This window comes from Mycteria americana, chromosome 3 (genome assembly GCF_035582795.1).
Source record: "Mycteria americana isolate JAX WOST 10 ecotype Jacksonville Zoo and Gardens chromosome 3, USCA_MyAme_1.0, whole genome shotgun sequence".
In the NCBI taxonomy this organism is placed as follows: domain Eukaryota; kingdom Metazoa; phylum Chordata; class Aves; order Ciconiiformes; family Ciconiidae; genus Mycteria; species Mycteria americana.
Genome location: NC_134367.1, coordinates 75,536,574 through 75,555,175, shown reverse-complemented (window position 1 = coordinate 75,555,175; position 18,602 = coordinate 75,536,574). Strand labels below are relative to the sequence as shown.

Below are 18,602 nucleotides of genomic sequence, written 5' to 3'. Positions count from 1 at the left end.
TGTTGACAGTAAAGTCACCAGTCTTTGTCCTTTTTTTTGTTTTGTTCGTTTGTGGTTTGGTTTTTTGTTTTGTGGGTTTTTTTTCTTGGTCAGAGGAGCTGAGGTGAAGCAATTTTCTTAAAAAAAGCTTTATTAAACTGATCACATATTGGATCCATTTCTGTGGGCAATTGCAATGGGTTTTGTCAACAGAAATCAATTCTAAATGTTCAACGTGATAATAATGACATCCCGCTTAACACGATAGTGCAGATATTGGGCAGCTTCAGGACCAGTTTTGAGGTTATTTAATAAATTGATCAGTATGAGTCATTATACTATATTTTCTGTTCCTGTTTACTGGACTCTGTATGTTCTTCTTTCTAATGTACTGTAGGGGTTTTTTACACCAGGCTTTTTGAGAATGCTGGACAATCAACTGCCTTTACCTTGGCACAGCACCAAACCCAGATACACCCTTTTTTCTTGTTGTTAGCTTCATGATGATTTATTGGTGTGCCCCTTCCAGGGAAATGATTGTCAAGCTACTTGGTTTTGAAATGACTTTTCTAGACAAGGATAAACATAGTGCTGTTTTAAAAGTGTCTTTCTAGAAACTACAAAAACACTGGTTTAGACACTGGTATGCCTTAGCTTTGGAGTTCAGCATATCAGAGCCTTGACCACCTGATTCTGAAATTTGAAACATGAACATAATTCATGTGATATTATTATCAAGCTGAAACCAAATAAAAGTTTCAGTTCAGGAAGATGTGTTCAGATGTAAAGATGTACTTCAGTGTTCTTCTGGATTGGGGAGGGTTTACTGTAGTATTTCGGAGTCAATCAAGGTCTAACAGAAGATTTTATTTTTTTTTTAATTGCATGTTGTATAAAACTCTCTTGTTTAAATGTAATATGTGCAGGCCTTTGTCCTCTTTCGGTCATCTCCTAGGGAATAATCACAAAGAGGGAAAAGAGGGTTTATACCCACTGTATTAATAGGAAATACATATTTTGTCTTCCATGAAAAACACCTCACAAAGTTGTGATGGTGCCAGATATACAAATGAGACCCATGGCAGAGAGAGTTAAGCCTAATGCCAAAGAGAAGCTGACTGTGGAGACCTAGACCAGACTCAAAACTGGAAGGGTCACACTGGTGAAGTGGGGATCGTATCCCCTGTGCAGAGACCCAATGCATGCGCTTTCCACTGGTGTATCTGTAAGGGTAATGTAAAGAAGGGCTCTCAGCACTTACTTTGGAGCCTGCCTCCCCTTTGTGGTACCTGCCCTGTCTCTGTAGCTCACTAGAGGAGGGACCTTCTATCCCATTCATTTTGCATCACTTAGTATAAAAGGGTTCTTTCTTGGTTGGTTTCTCAATTAAAAAAAAATCGATGATGATAAATTATTGAGCACCCACTGAGGTACAGCCATTTATATATACCAACCGAAGCTACAGTCCACTACATTTAAGGGCATTTAAAGTTATTATTTACAACCAAGTACACCTGTATGTGGAAAAAAAAAGTGCGCACATTAAAAACTTTTAAATAGAAACAAAGGTGAAATAAGTGGTATTCTCTGCTCATTATCGTTATATTTGCTAACCTAGGATAATTTCATTTTCATTATTAACTTTTAAAGGGAGTGCTGTGATCTTTTTAACGTAACCTCTCTAATTTTCTTATAAATCTAATTCAAATATAAATACTTTGTGACGCAAGAATGTGCAATCATTCCAGCAATTAATATTCAGAAATACAAGTAAAATGTGGCTTGTAGAAGGGAATTGGAGATTTCAGTAGCCTGACATAATACACATTTTGACCCCTATGGCTGCATACCTGAAACATTGGTGAATTGAGGCAGCAGTGCTAAATGGTGGGTTAAGCGATGCTGCCTATTGAATCTCTCTTCTGTGAGCACGTGTGTAGAACACACCCCCTAAATGAAGATACCTACTGATCAGGTGTGTGAAGAGTGATCAGGCTTTCCATTAAATGCCTTACAGGTAAAGTTTAAAATTGTTGTATGTGTTCTGATACAGGTGTTCAGATATGCAATGAATTCTGAAATAAAACCTCAATGCTTTTTATTTTTAAAGTGTTTTTACGAATATTTTCATTGTGCTACAGCAGCAGGAAGTTTTGCATTTTTATCTTATTAGAGTGCCTCAGTTTCAGGATCAGAGTTCAACTGATACTGTCACACTTAGAATCAAAAGTAAATACTGTTAAATATGGGTGGGCTATTGTCAAACTTACTTTGTGAATAAAAAATCAAGGAGCTGAGTGGCACAAATAATGTATTTTTATTGAAGGGCTGAGGGATTTCTTGCCACTTAAACACGGAAAATCAGAATATCTTTGGATTTTTGTTCTTTGCATTGTGTGTGTACGTGTGTTGCCTGAAACTTTGATTACCTCATTCCTTTGTAGTCATGAGACACAGACAACCTGTTGGGATCATCCTAAAATGACTGATCTCTTCCAGTCCTTAGGTGAGTGCATTTCTTAAAATAAACTATGTGATGTTCATTCCATGAGTAAAAGCCTGCATTTGTCTGCTGACCACATCTGAGTTGCCATGAACTGTAATAGCATTTCCCACTTTGTGATGAGACACGTTGCAAGAAACCTACTGCCTTGATCACATCGTGTTTATTGCCTTTCAGTGATTTTAATTCTGAACAATATGCTCTGACTCTATGCTTTAATGCACTATCTTGTTTATTTCTTTTAAATCCGCGAGGGATTGTCCAATGATGCGGGCTGTCTGTGTGTTTAAAGCAGGATGCTGGTCTGCAGGGAACTAATTTTTGTAAAAAGTCAGAGCAGCTACACTATCAGCAAAGGCTAGACCATATTATGGTACAACTAGTTGAACATACCCTGCTAACATTTACATTTACTGTGAGATCTCCCTTTCTAAGGAGCGAAAGGGTAAAATACTGTTAAGTGAGGAAAATGTTGCTATACCCATCAGTTTCTAAAATAGAGTTTATGGCTATATGACTGTCCCTTTCAAAGCACTGTTTACAAAGTCATGGCATAGAAATTATGGCTTAAAAAGCCATTCTTTCTCTGTGACCTTTGCTGCCCTCTGTTTCCTGTATGTTGTCTGATGGAGTTGTAAATTATTTGAGAAACATACTGTATTTGAGCACTTGTCTGGAAACTACTTAACACTGCATTGTACGTATGTAAAACTCTATTATATGTATACATATTACATGTGCCAAGATAGTGTCAGAATTTTTGGTGTGCCAATCTCTGAAGGCCCTGGATTGTTAGAGTCAGGAGGCTTTCCCTGCAGGTGGATTGGGCTGAGGTCTCGACTTCTCAGTTTGTTTTATTTGTTCTGATATATCCTATTAATTCATTGCAGAGAAGAGAAGGGATATCAGACTTCTTCCAAAATGTGAAAATTTGTATGTGAAGGAAACTTACGGACTCTCTTTTTAGGACTGCTCATATTTCTGTTCTGCTGTTTCAGCTGACTTGAACAACGTACGCTTCTCTGCCTACCGTACGGCCATCAAAATCCGAAGACTGCAGAAAGCACTGTGCTGTGAGTTTGGCCTTTGAGACAAATTATTTCTCTACAGTACTTGAGGAAGGGAGGGTCAGCTTAAGTCTAACAACATTAATGTTTAACAAGGGACCAGATACATCCTTGACAGATTGACAACCAACAAAACAGCAGGAAGAATTGCCACTAGTAGGTATGATTATTGCAAATAAATAAAATCAATTAATGAAAAAAGGGATGCAGCAGGTAAGTTGAAATGGTATGCCCACTAAGAATACTTTGAGAAGTGATAGGAAAATAAATATTGGACCTCTTGACTATTGCATACTGTTCCTGATACAAGCTCATACAAACCAATGTGAAATGATGTGAGCTAAAATCCTGACCTTTGACATAAACTCAGGTACTTTATTATATTTTAGAGAGTTCTATTCCATTTTTTTAAGTGTTTACTGCTGCTAGATATAACTGAAAATGTTCCTCCCTCAGAGAGAATATCTTGCTGTGTGAACTCCAGTTAAAGAGGAGTTCAGGCCACTCAAAGTGTGAGGGGAAAGGATACAGATCTGTATAGTTGCTTATAGGTAGTTGGTATTGCTGTACATTTTAATCACAAAAAGCTACTAGGACAAAACAAACTACTATTATTAGCAATAATAATATGTGTATCTATATTGGGGATGTGGGGAAGGGTCTTCAATTTAGACAGGAAATAACAGTGCATTTAATATGCACATTGGATATTCTGCCCAGACCTGTGTTGACATTTGTCCCTGTTCTTAAGCAGTCTAATAATTCAGCCACAGTCCACTCTGAAGAGCACATAGATTTCGTTAGCAGGAAAGGATAGGTGTCTACTGAGTAGGCTCAGATGCCTGAACTACTTCATTTCCAAGGTTCTTGTTTGTATCTCCAATTTGCTGTTCTATATTTGCTAGGTATTTAAAAAAGCATTTCGTATTATATCACAATTATGGTTTAATTCAGCAGCAAGTTGCATGACTACCGTATTCAAAGTTTAGCATCCTCAGAAGTGGTGTATCAGGAGGTCTTGTCCTGGCCTCTGGACTCGGGACTTCTCTGAGTCGTGCAACGAGTACCATACTGCGGTTCTGGGCTCTTACCTGAGTCTCCTGTGCAATGCAAACTCGGAGAACTCTTTGGAGTCATCCTGCCACTGGTATTTCTGCATTGTCCTTGAGAATCAGGATGAGAAAAAGAAAGATGGTACTTTTCTGGGGGAGCTGAGCTAGCTTGTAACTGCTCAATGTTTATTTTAGAGAAATGGGATTGAACTAATAGTTTGACGTAATACAGAAGTGGTTTACATTGTAGAGAGAGGCAAGACATGAAGACAAGGAAAATAACTGAAAGGGCAAAAAGCTTAGAAGGAAGTGAGATTTTGTGAGAAGGCAGAGAAGAGAGAGTGTGTAGAAGAAAATTAGCTGAAACAAACTGTGGAGATGAAGGTGTACAAAAAGAAAGGAGTGCAAAAAATACGTTGTAGAAATGATGAGAATATGAATTTTAAAAATTATTAGGACTATGAATGGAAAAGAAAATACATAAAAAAACCACACCTACTGGAAAGAAAATAGGGTGAAGTAGAAAAATGGAAACTGGACAGTTTTGGAAGGAGATCTGAGTTGTGAATGAGTGTGAAGGTCAAAGATTTTAGACCTTTCGCAAAGTCTTGGCAACAGCTGGTATAAAAGTGTTGTACAACATTACCAAATTTTCTTGTTTAAACTCAGGAGTCCTTGCTGTGGAGTACTCGCCTGAAGGGTGTACACTACTGCAGTCTGAGTAGGAACACAAGAAGGGCAAAGCCATCCTAAAGATGCAAGCAAGGAAGGAGTTGCACAAAGCAGTGTCCTTTCCCACCCTCCAGGTGGTTAGTTTTCCTTCCAGCCTAGAAGATAGCAGTCTGATCTTGGCAGTAGCTTCTTGGCTGGACTTCAGATATGCATTATACCAAATGAAGGTGTGCCTGAGATGCTAGCTACTCCAGAAAGCTAGAGTGCATCTGTGCAATAGCACAGGCTCTTGAGAGTACCTCTTGCCACTTCTTCATACACTATGCTGGCTTCTCACAGAATTTCAAATCAAGTTTGAGATCTTGAGATCTTACATTTGGGAAAAAGCAGAACCAGTCCTTTGAAAGTTTGTCTGATGGTACTGAAAGAAAAACTGTATTTCTTTGGCACAGCCTAGAGCTTCTCTGTGCAAGAGGTATGGTCCCACACAAGGCTATAGTTTCATCTCCCAGCAAGACTAAAGAGCATTATGAGCTTTCTGCTTATCAGTGTGCAGAGTATAAAGTATGCATCAACATGTACCTAAAAACCAAACACAAAGAAAGAAACCAGAAAGCGCAGTGAAATTGTCCTTGTGTGTGCTGCTCCCCAGGGAAGAGTGAAAAAACAGGCTGCACATAATGGATGCTAATCATGCTGCCTATTTCTGACAGGCATACAGATTGTCTAGCGACCTGTATAGAACAAACTTCACTTTCATTACTTCTAACATGCTTTGAGAAGGAATATACTTCCTGCTTTTGCTTTTACTGCAAAATATATCAATTTCTGTAATAACCGCAATCGTTAGCTCTCCTCATTCACAGATTTCAAAAGTGCATTCCTATCAAAGTGAATATTGTCTCCAGTTTCAGGGGAGGGAGGTGGAAGGAGGACAGAGGGAAGTTGTAAGAAGTAAAGAAAATATTCCAGTTTGAAAGAGCCAGGAGTAAAACTGTCATCGCTACAGATCCAATCTGCTGCGTTATTTATGAAGCTGTTTGCTTGCTCCATCTCTGTGCCTCGTGGGAGGGGACAACAGCCAAAAAAACTTTTGTCTTTATTACACGCGCATATTTGACAAAGGAGTGGTATAATTTGTGAGAACACATTGTGGGCTTTTAAGAAAGACATTGCAGATTATCCACAAAGCTAAATGCTACAAGAATTTTCTGTCTCTGCACAGGAACTTGTTATGATGAGGCACAATTTTAAGACCACCTTCAAAAATATCATCAGTGCTGTTCCTTTTGTCATTGCTTGCTTAGCTGATTATTTCTTGCCGGAGAACAGGTCAAATTCCCTTTGACTGTGATGATTCTTGGCCTGATTCTGTCCCATGAATAGCTGCTGAGATAGCCAAAACATAGCATGGGCTAGCACCTCCTCTCTGAGGGAGAGTGGTTAAGCCCTATCTAGAATTCTTTTCTTGACTTTTGTTTGTGGGTGGTTTTGTTTTAAGGTAGGGAAAGAGTCATCTTCTGTGCCCCTGCCATTCATTCTCTGGTCCGAGTTACTTTAGTGTTTCATTGTATTTCCTGTGATTTTAACTGTGGATGGTTTTTAAAGGTGTTTGGAGGCAGAATGCTTCAGAAAGGCTTATGTGCTAAGGCAAAGAAAATGTCAAAAAAAAATCACTAGAAAATGAGGTCATTGTAAACTGTAAAATGTGACAAATTGCTGTCACAGCCGCAGTGTGTGTATAACTGCAAAGGCCTTTTTGGTGAGAACTCCAAGGGCACAGCTGGAGCAGGATGCACAGTCCTGCTTGCACCTGATAGATTTTGACTTTGCAGTGAGGACTGGTAACACAGTACTAGTGCTATACAAGCAGGTTCAGGAGTATGTAATTTGAGAACTGCACTTTGGAAAACTTCTCTGATGCCAAATCTCTCTTCTGAGTCTTCGGTCTTGGTAAGTGTCAAAACAACATGGTTCTGGGGAAGTTGTTCCCTCCCACTCCCCCCACCCTCCTTTAGAAGTGGGAAAGGAGAGTCATGTTTCATCTTGTTCTGTTTTTTGGAAGGTAGATTCCTGCAGAGACTAACATATGTGTGCATGTACCTACGTGTATTTATTTTGCAGGAAGCTGAGAAAGGTTGCAGGTTGGAAAGAACAAATTCTTAGCTTCTCTGTCTCAGATGATGTGGGGCAGATGCACTGAGAGCACTTTCCCACTGTAGCAGAAGAAGAACAGGGCCAGAGAGAGTATCCTGTGTTGCAGTAGCACTGGGCAGCTGTGCAGTACCAGACCCTGACTATAATATTTTAGTCAGCATACTCGTGCAGCATACTTTAGCTCATTTTCAAGAAATGATATTGCCCCAGATACTGAAGTGTAGTACTGGAAGGGAAAAAGGGAACAAAACCACCGTGTATATTCAGAATTCTGTCACTGACCTCCTCTAGGTGATTTAAAATTTAAGAATGCTAATGGGAATATCAACTGCACAAGGCTAAGGAACAAACATTAAGGCACACCGGACTAAAAGAGAGCACCGTGTAGACTTCCCTCAGCCATCCAGTCTTTTGCAGGAACTGCTATCATTCACAAGGTCTTTCTAATACAAAAGCTCCATAGCAATGCCTGCCTGTTTTCTGTGGGGGTTACAGCAGCCTCAAATTTGCCATTAGCACCTGCATGTCATTACTTGCTCCTGAGTCAGTCAGTCACATCTGCTTGAACTGTGCTGAATGATGTGGTTTCTGTTTATAGTTTTCCTTTGGGAAAGTCTCCTCACTGCAGAAAGGAAAGAAATTACCCTTGTGTCCATTTGTTGGTTAACAGCAGGATTGGTCGTTCAGCACATTTGAGCAGATGCAGAATGGTCCTGCAAAAATGCACTAAAAGCTGTGTACAGTAGGCTTCATGCCAGCAATGACATGCGAGTCTCAGGTTAGCCTTTCCCCATCTGCATAAACACAGGTTATTTAAAAACTTTCAGAAATTGAAATGTAATGAGAAAAAAATTCCTCTTTACATCAGCCCAATCCAGGGGCACTGCTAGTGTGTAGGCCTCACCAAGGCAGGATAACTGCTTGCTCCCAAAGTTCATTCAGCTGGGTGAGTTCTGAAGTAAGCAGGGATAGAAGTAATTTCCTCTGGTTGTTCTCCGTGAATGGTGTCATCCAAAAGTGTAAGTTTTGCTTTATTTGCATTAGTGCAGCAGCAGGGTTTCCTTTTAGTATGAAAATACTGAAAGTACCTCTCCCGATTCCCTCTAGAATCCTTTGGCAGAAATGGGAATGGGAGATCTTAACGCCAGCAGATCAAGACATGAAGTTAGCAGGCTTTACTCCAGTGTCTGTTGCATTGCTGTTTTCAGTGCAAGGATGGTTATGCTAAGCCAAGCCCAAAGGCTACAACTTTCTGACATTCCAAGTCATTCCAAGTTTTCACTGGCTTTAAAAAGGATGTTTTGGGTGCTGTCAATCTCTTTTAGGAAGCTGCTTTTAGCCAACCGTTAAGTACATTACAAAAACAGGTTGAAAAAAATACCATCGCCAAACTGGTTGTAATAATTTTGAGGGGGTTTTTTTCCCCATGTAGGTCATGAAGGAAAAGCATGAAAAGTGGCCATCTCTCCTGAGTGCAATATTGACATGGATAGCATTTTGCACCTGGCTTCGCCCCCCTCCCTCCACCCCTCAGACAAATAGTCTGTGTTGCATTGTGGTGGTGGTTTTTTTGGATTTCCTTTGTTTTTAAATATGCCTGTGAGCCTTTTCCAGTGTATTACGTATTTTCCAGCTACTGAAGAAGGTTGTGCTGCAGTGTACTGCCAAATACTTTGGCTACCTCAGGTCAAACTAGTGGCAAGGTATTTTGCTGCAATTAGCAGTCTGCCTGTTTGGTAAATACACAGCTGGCATTTGTTTGCAAGCCCAAGAGATGGGCTTTTAGAAAAAAAGAAAAAGAAAATAAAAAGCAAACGAACATAAAACCCCTGCAAGTCTGATGCTGTAAAGTTAGAACAGAATGTACAGGTGTCAGTGACGGAGAGAAAAAGTAAGGGCTATGATGTACTATTTCTCATTTTACAGTGATGTTAGGAAGGGTAGATTGAGGAAACGGGATTGGGAATGTAACCTTCTTTTGGCCTATAACCTTATCTTTTGGTAGGTGCTCATTGAGTTCTTGACAGAATTGCTCATAGTGGTTAGTGTTGTCTTGCTCCTGCTTTTTTCTGCTGTACTTATGTTCCAGCCCAAGCTAGGCTTACCTGATTTGCACAGACTGCCCTTCTGGAGTCCTTACTTAATGTTACTGGTGCAGAGCAATTTACAACACATCTGAGATTGTCATGTTTCATTTACTTTGAGAGATGACATTTATAGTGTAAATGTGTTACTGGCTCTCCAGAAACAGCTCTGTATGAGCTCAGAATATACTTCATGTTGTATACACTGTAGCAAGCATACTGATATATTGCACCTATTTTTTTTGCTAAAGTCCTCACTTCTGTCAAGAAATGTCACTGAGGATTATACCACCCTTTGACTTGCATTATTCTTCCTTCTTTTACACCAAAATAAGTTTCCTCTTTTCCACTTTGTTTTGCAAAAGGAATTAGAAGAACTCATTTATAGCTTTTTATTTTCACCATGCAAACCCCAGATTTTCACAATTGCAATCACGTTTCTGTGGTTTTGGGGGCAAAACCCTTGTCACCTCTAGGATATCCATAGCATCACCAGCTGCTTATAGAAAGCATGCTGTAATAAAGGAGATCAAAATATTTTTCATGAAAGAGTAGCATTTTGTGTTCTGGAAAACTACAATAAATAATTTCCCTGTGTCCCTCCCTGCTTTCTTTTAAGCCTCAATTTAGCAACTGCTGTTCAGTTAATCAGGCTTCAGTACATTCCTACTGCATTTAAGAGAACATTGTTACCTAAGAATTTGCTTTGCTTTACATTTAATCAAAAGTGATAGTCATTTAATGGGTTTCTGCTTTATGGTAAATGCGAAGAATCCTCTAAGCCTAGTGGACTCCCAGTGTGCATACATCTGAAGTTAGGATCCTCTAATTACACAGACTACTTCACTGGCTTTTTAAATGTTCTTCCGAGCTGTGTGGTGTCATTATGGTGTTCTTGTTGATTCTGTTTTTTTAAATATATAGTACCAAAATGCTGTGGACTTCACAGAGAACGTTTTTCACTATAATCTTATTAAATGAAAGCTACTTCTTGGCTAATTGTCTGCAGTGTTTGCTACAATATGCACATGAACAAGTACTGTGAACGCTATGCTCGGGTATCTATAGTCACACCTTTTTTCTTTTTTTTAATCACCTGTTGTTAGTGGACCTGTTGGACCTGAACACAACAAGTGAAGTTTTCAAACAGCACAAGTTGAGTCAAAATGACCAGCTGATTGGTGTCCAGGATGTGATCAGCTGTCTCGCTGCCATCTACAGTGGACTTGAAGAGAAACACAAGGATATGGTGAATGTTCCTCTCTGTGTAGACATGTGTCTTAATTGGCTACTCAATGTATATGATAGGTAAGTAACAAGTCTTTACTCACAGTGTGTACCCCAGGAATTTAAAGTAGTATTAACAAAGTATAAACCACGGAGACTGGTAATTTTTGAACATGTGACTTATCAAAAATGCTAGACTTATAGGACTGTTGTATATTTTTTCTGAGTTACTTTCTTGAGGAAGTGTCCATGATAATAGAAAAATGATAAAGCCTTAAGAAGTTCTTTAATAAAAAGTTATATCTTTTGATATTTTTGACTGAGTAAGGGAAGTGCAGTTGCTTCCAATGCGATGTTTCTTATGCTGTCCTGCCCAGATACACTGAGCTAACGTTACACTGCTTTTATACTACTACCAAACATCAAAAGGATTTCAAAAATTGTATACGTGAGTAGAGAACTGGATACGCTGCTGTAGCTGTGTTCCTACTGTAAATGTCCCAAATTGCCCAGATTGCTTGCCATTTATACCAGATCCTATTTCTGCCACAGGTGGGAACAGTTTTGTTATTTATTGTACACTTAGTTACTTGCATGCCATAAACCTGGCTGAGCTCCCTGTCCTGAATCCTCTGTCAACTGGTGGTTGTTCTGATCTCAACGCTAAAGCCTGTCTGATTCTGAGGGTCAGCGGTGTCCTGGTCCTGCCTCACTTCCAGCAGGTGCAGCTCCTGCCTTGTATCAGTTCTGAGTGCTGGTGCTATGTGATCCACCTGCCCTGGTCCTGGCAGCAAAGCTGTATTTTGCCGGTGGATTGTGAGTTTGCCTCAAGAATGTTTCAGGATGCTTACAGTAAGAACTTGTGGGTTTATTTAAATGCACGTCTGCCATTTCCAGAGAGAGCACTGAATCTGGGAGGACATGAAAAAGTCCACTCCAGCAGCCCCTTGTGGTTTTGGCCAGTCCTTTCTGAGCCCCCAGACACTTCTTTCTCCTGCTGAATGTTGAACTCTGACCTCTCTGCCCTGCTCTGCCCTGCACTATTTCTGCCTGCATGATGACCTATAAATCAGTATGTTATTTAGTTGTGCCTTTGAGTCATGAGTTTGTTGCTTATTTTTCTTAGTGGTGTTCAGCATTCTTATCTTCCTTCTGTAGTAAAAACTGGGAAAAGACTTGGTTTCCATCAGCTCCTCCATTCCCTACAATGTATCTCCCTTACATTGCTTGAGCAAAGGCATTTCAGGACTCTTCTGGAGCTGACTAAAGACACAGTAGTGCAATACATGGGGTGGTCGCTTCAGTGTGTCTGAATGTATGCTTTAGTTCAGAGTTATACACATAATTACAAATCAGAATTTCTAAGCTGCGTGAGGTTGGTTACCAAATTTCTTTCCTTTCTCCCCATTTGAAGATAGAAAGAGCAAAAGTATTACTTGAGTAATGATAGAAATTCTTATACCAGGCTTTGCAACAGAGAGCTGTTACTTGTTGATGTATGCATTATCTTCACTATGTTCAGTCCCTTAATCAGTGCCAAATTCCAACAGTTCATAGCTTTTTGCTTTTTTTTCCCCTAGAGGATTACACCCCAGTACTCCTATACTTTGTGGATATTTTATTTTATTTTTATTTTAAACATTGTGGTAGGGGAGAGGGAAAGAGGGAACAGAGTACATATGACCGTTTATCATTTATGTGCTGACTACCTATTATGTTTTGGCATTTGAATATTGCTGTTTAATATTGTGACATTTCTCTTAGTTGGAATTCTCATCATTACCGCTGGAAAATTGGAGAGCCCATCAAATAATGACTGGGACTTCTTCCTGCAATTATTTTTATTTTGCAGAGCTCTGTATTGTGGGTTAATAAACACATCACTTGCAAATAGAGCAGTAGATCAAGTGGGTTGCTTGACTTAAATGTTACTGGTTATTTAGAATAAGAGACTTAATAATGTCAGATAACTTTTTGTAGTTACTGGTTGGAGTTTTTTCAGATTGATCACAAATCCATTATATTTTCTTCAGCTTACCTTTGCTTCCTAACTTCAGTTAGAAGTCAGTTGTTTAATCTGTTCATATTTAAAATGCAAGTAGTAAGCAACAAACCTTTCTTCCAGTAACGGTTCCTGTTGCTCCCATTTCCCCTTGATTATTATGTTGAAAGCATTAGTGCAGATAATTCTTCAAGCTGATGAAAGACTTTAATCTTCAGTCAAACTTTGAAAAATGGAGGATGAAGCTTTTCTGACATAAAATTACCTTTTACAGTATGTTTCCTTGCTCCCCTTTCAAATCCACTCCAGGGGAAAAAAAAAAAAAGCTGAAAGAACACGCACCAATTTTGATCTGCCCTTTTTCTTTTTAATTGGCCTTTAGGAAAGAACTAATTTGTGTCTTGGCATTTCCATTGTTTATTGCATTGGTGTTATACATATACAATGTTTCAAATCATTAAACTGCCTACAAAAAGCATCTGTTAGTCGCATGCTATTAACCTGAGATTTAATTACTGATTCACAGATTGATGGCAAACTCGGTAGTTCTTTAGACTTACCTACAGATGTCTTTGGCCTGTAAAGAACCAATTTATTTTTAGAAATAGTAGGCAAGTCTGTTGTGTTCTGGTATTTTCTGACACATCAGGAATGATTCATTCTCCAAGCTGAGTAGAGGAGAGAAACATTAAATTTACTCGGTGACTTTTACTTCTTCAAGGACTCAAAGGTTGTTACAGGCAGCAACATCTGCCCTGTAAACATTTTCCGAAGTTAAAGTTCCTTGGTTTTGTTAGTCCAGAGATTTTTTTAAATGAAATTATAAATAAGTGTGTTGCATTTTACAGTGAGAGCTGTGAAGGAAATTGTTTGCTCTATGAAATCATTTGGCCAGGCCTGTGTTTAAATCGTCCAAAAGCAATAGCTGGTGGTTATTTTTCTGGACTATATACTGTCAAATGTGCTAAAATCTCCAAAAGTCATTTATATGAAATGGACTGATAGCTTTCAGTACTAATGGAATAACTCAACACCCCTTGAAATGAGTTGTTTCAGATATTTTAAAGTCTGTCATACATAATATAGAATACATGTACTGATTGTGGGCAATGACTCATTATTTCAATCAAAATTATCCAATGTCCGTAAAGAAACTTTTACATGCACTGTTTTTAAAGTCTTGCAACATTTATCTGACTTCTTGTATTTCAACTTTTAAATTTTCTTGATTTTTGTGATGTTAGGATACTTTTGATAATGCATTCTTTTAAATTTAATTTTTTTGGTGCATTAGTCTAGGAAGGGTATCTGTGATATGGCACATATGCTAACCTTTTCCATATGATCAAAGCTGTCATTCATGATCACTCTCTGTGGCCCAGGCTTCCCCTGAAGAATTACAGCTTTGTTATTTTTTGTTGCACTTACACACCTGGCAAATTCTAACACCAGATTGTGTTAATATCCCAGGCCTTACCAGCACGTTAAGTTCAGCAAAATCTGAACTTCCAATGAATGAGAAGGATGAGACACCTGCTCAGTCAGCCTTAACTTTATGCCCTGGTTTTGACCGTAGCTGATGGAAATTTTCTGCATGCACTCCAGATGCATTCCCTGTGTTGATGATAGCTGTCTTGATTCACAGAGGACTCTGCGGGAGCAGCTTGGCAGGCTGTGATAGTAGTAAGAAGTGCTCTAGGAAGGACATGGCCTTCTGCAGGGCAGGAAAATGAGCTCCTTTGACTCCTCTGTGGTTGATCAAGGGGAGGCATCTGTGGGGACTTTCAGAATCTAGCAGGCTGCCTCCTGTTGCTGGGTTATGTGGATAACTGATAGCTGCCATCCTTGGGAGTCCTTAATTGTAGTGTCAACATTGACCAGGCTTGAGAGCTCTTTGACAGAAGTCAGAACTGAAGGGGGCTCCTCTTCTTACTTCTCCAGTTTTCCTTGCTAGTGCCTGATGTTTTTATGTTGTTGCCCCCCACCCTCAGGGGACATAGGGTCCCTCTGGCCTTGTTATTGCTTATCTTGTTTTCTGTTGGTTTGCCAGTCATCCTTATTGTGTATTCCTGTTTGCAATCTCTTGTACTTAATCTTCTCCTCTGTCTGGTAACTTTTTGTTACCTGGCTAACTCCTGCGTGCAGCTGTGCCCATCACTGTTTGCATCACTGATCGCACTTTGGCAATCACATTGTTCACATACTTAGGTAAAATGCTTATATATTATGTCTGGCTATGCCATCGCAACGCTACAGAATACTTCCATACCATTGCTGGTAACAAGAGTTTTGTATGCTTATATTCAACAATGTAATATTAATTATATCCTGATTAGTACATTTATAATTTACAGGTGTCACAGGCCTCTGTTTTGACTATGGTGTAAACTGTTTGCCCATCAAAGGAGTTTTGGGTCCTAACTCTGTATTAGGATGTTACTTAGAGAAAGGAATAAAGTTTGCATATGGCAGTTGCATGATTATGGAACATTTTTGGGAAAGCTCGCTAAACTCATTTTCCTGGAAAGACATACCTTCAGATAATTTTAACCCTCCTTTAATGTCTGTCATTGAATTTCCTAGGTGTTTGAGCAGAAAGAGAAATGTTACTTTTAGGATTTAGCATTCTGTTTTGCAGCTGAGATGTTCCTGTGGCTGAGTAGCGCTCAACTGTATTGTGATTCCCAAGTGCTCCACACAGCTTGTGTCCGATGTAGTGAGGTTGGGATCGTAGTTGTTTCAGTTGTTTGGAGTTCAGTTGTTATAGGATTAGCAAGGGAACTCACGAGGCATGGCTCATGTCTACTCCCCCTGTTATCTGTGCGTTACCTGTTCTTCACCTCCTTCTCCTCTTCTGCATCCTCTAGTTTCAGTATCTCCTGTAGTAAGATACAGGATAAAAGTGTTCTCCCTTTCTCTTCTGATACTACAACCGTTTCTAGCTTACCCTTTTTTTCCTCATTTGCTTATGTTATTGTACAGTAGTGACAGCCATCAGTTTTTATATAAAGTAGCTTTTTGATATTCTCTGCAGCTGTGTTGGATCTCTGAAACAGTTGAATGGTTGCTCTTTGCTTGGATGGAGAGCCCAAACTATGCAACAAAGTTGTATATGCTCCAGTCTACCCATGTAGCATGGTACCCTCCCATGCCCTTGACCAAACGATCTAGATAGCTGATTCCCCACTAAACTAGTCCTCTCTGTAGTACATGCTTTCAACACACTCTCCTACCATGTCTGGAAATGATGTGTACCTTTTTTTTAATGCCTATTTTGGCAGGTTTAAAAGTTGAATTACTTCTGAGTTCTGTGCCACCTTGTCGTGGTTTAGCCCCAGCTGGCAACTAAGCACCACGCAGCCGCTCGCTCACCCCCCCTCGGTGGGATGAGGGAGAGAATTGGAAGAACAAAAGTAAGAAAACTTGAGGGTTGAGATAAAAACAGTTTAATAGGTAAAACAAAAGCAAAGCAAAGCAAGGAATTAATTCACTACTTCCCAGGGTCAGGCAGGTGTTCAGCCATCTCCAGGAAAGCAGGGCTCCATCACGCGTAATGGTTACTTGGGAAGACAAACGCCATCACTCCAAATGTCCCCCCTTCCTTCTTCTTCCCCAGCTTTATATACTGAGCATGACGTCATGTGGTATGGAATAGCCCTTTGGTCAGTTTGGATCAACTCTCCTGGCTGTGTCCCCTCCCAGCTTCTTCTGCACCTGGCAGAGCACGGGAAGCTGAAAAGTCCTTGACTAGTACAGCAACAACTAAAACATCAGTGTGTTATCAACACTGTTTTCAGCACAAATCCAAAACATAGCCCCATACCAGCCACTATAAAGAAAATTAACTCTATCTCAACTGAAACCAGGACAGTATCCACCCCTTATTCCATACCATTTACGTCTGCTCAGGTCTCACGCTATCCAATACATTCTCATTACCCACCATCACCCTTCCCGTCCTTTGATATAATACACACATATCATTCCCTTAGTCTATGGACCACCCCTGTAAAATGTCTGTAAAATGTCCATAAATGTCCACAAAATGTCCACTGAGTTCATTTAATCCATGACTTTGGGCCTCGTCTCTTATGGTTGTTACTCAGGACAGGAGAGGTGGTGTGTTGCTTGGAGTTATTGGGCACCAAAGCCAGCTCAGGTCAGGTCACTGCTGCACTTGCACTGCTTCTTGTAAGGCTTCTCCTCCATTTGTTCAGGTGGTTCCGGCTGTAGTAATTCCTATAACATGTAACTCAAATCATGGGTTACAACAATTTAAAGGTACATCCATTACAATGTCCACCCCTGGTCCTTTTGGGCCAGGTTATAGGGTTTAACATTGCAATAAACTCCTCCCCTTGCTCCTAGCCTGGCTAGCAACAAGGGGTTCCTGCTATAGTAATTCCCACAACATGCAACTCAAATCCCGGGATACAACAATTTAAAGGTATTTCCATTACAATCTCCACCCCTGGTCCCTGACTGGCAGTGGATGGAAGTGCAACAGGGAGATCATACCTGAGGCAGATAGGCCAGAGCCTGCCTGGTGCATATGTAGAGGCAATGGAATCACCTATAAAACCAGGGATTTATTTATTTCCTCCTTCCCCTCTCCTCTCTTTCCTCTCCCCTTCCCCACTAAAAGAATAAAATTCCAATTAATTTGGGGAAGGAGAAGAATGTCAGCATCACATATAAGGGCAATGAATCCTTAGATTTTGTATTGCCTGGGGAAGGAGGGCTCAGATATATCCAGAGGGACAAAAGGACTTTAGTAAACAAGAAAAGCATTTCTGACAAGCAGCTATAATGATTTTTGCCATTTTTCACTTGAAGATAGGTCGAGGTCAATAATGTGCCATTTTTATACCGCCTTTCACTGTTGTATTGATGGACAATGGACAACTTTGCTCTAAACTAGTTAATAGAGGTATAAGGGTTCAGACTTCCCTTCATCAGGATCAGAGCAAAAATATGTGAGCTGCTTGAAGTGGTCTTATCAATTGATTTTGCAATGACAAGCATGCTTGTATTGTTATAGTGAATCTGAATAGTATGCTGGCACTTAATTCTAAATACTTGACCCATAAACTTTGTATGAATTCAGGCATTAAAAAGTTTCCTGAACCTTCCCCCTGTAAGGCCTTGATTTTTAGAGGTTTGTACACACACCACAATTAGATGGTTGTGCTGCCGTTCAGAGGCACCTTGACAGGCTGGAGAAAGGGGACAACAAGAATCTCATGAAGTTCAATGAAGGGAAATGCCAAGTCCTCCCCCTGAGGAGGAATAACCCCATACACCAGTACAAGCTGGGGACAACTGGCTGGAAAGCAGCTTTGCAGGAAAGGCCCTGGGGGTCCTGGTGGACAGCAAGTTGAACAGGAGCCAGCAACATGCGCTTGTGGCAAAGTAGGCCAACAGTCTCCCAGGCTGCATTAGGAAAAGCTTTCCCAGCAGGTTGAGGGAGGTAATCCTTCCCCTCTGCTCAGCACTGGTGAGATGCATCTGGAGTGCTGGGTCCAGTCTGGGCTCCCCAGGACAAGAGAGACATGGACAAACTGGAGTAAGTCCAGTGAAGTACCATGAAGATGATTAAGGACTTGGAGTATCTGATGTATCAGGAGAGGCTGAGAGAGCTGGGACTCTTCAACCTGGAGAAGTTAAGTTTCAGGGGGATCTTATCAATGTGCATAAATACCTGATGGGAGCAGCAGAGAAGGTGGAGCCAGGCTCTTCTCAGTGATGCCCAGTGACAGGACAAGAGGCAGTGGGCATAAACTGAAACACAGGAAATTCTGCTTAAACCTATAAGGAAAAGATTTTTTTTTTTTTTTTTTTTAATGTGAGGGTGATCAA

General features: G+C 40.2%; 1 protein-coding gene across 1 annotated transcript in view; it reads left to right on the top strand.

The window, feature by feature from the left end:
• UTRN (utrophin) overlaps positions 1 to 18,602 on the top strand; it is a 394,273-nt gene that overhangs the window by 324,750 nt on the left and 50,921 nt on the right. Inside the window, exons 60-62 of the mRNA XM_075499063.1 lie at positions 2,424 to 2,485; positions 3,481 to 3,555; positions 10,621 to 10,822. Coding sequence (XP_075355178.1) covers positions 2,424 to 2,485; positions 3,481 to 3,555; positions 10,621 to 10,822 — 339 coding nt within the window. The remainder of the gene's footprint in view (positions 1 to 2,423; positions 2,486 to 3,480; positions 3,556 to 10,620; positions 10,823 to 18,602) is intronic.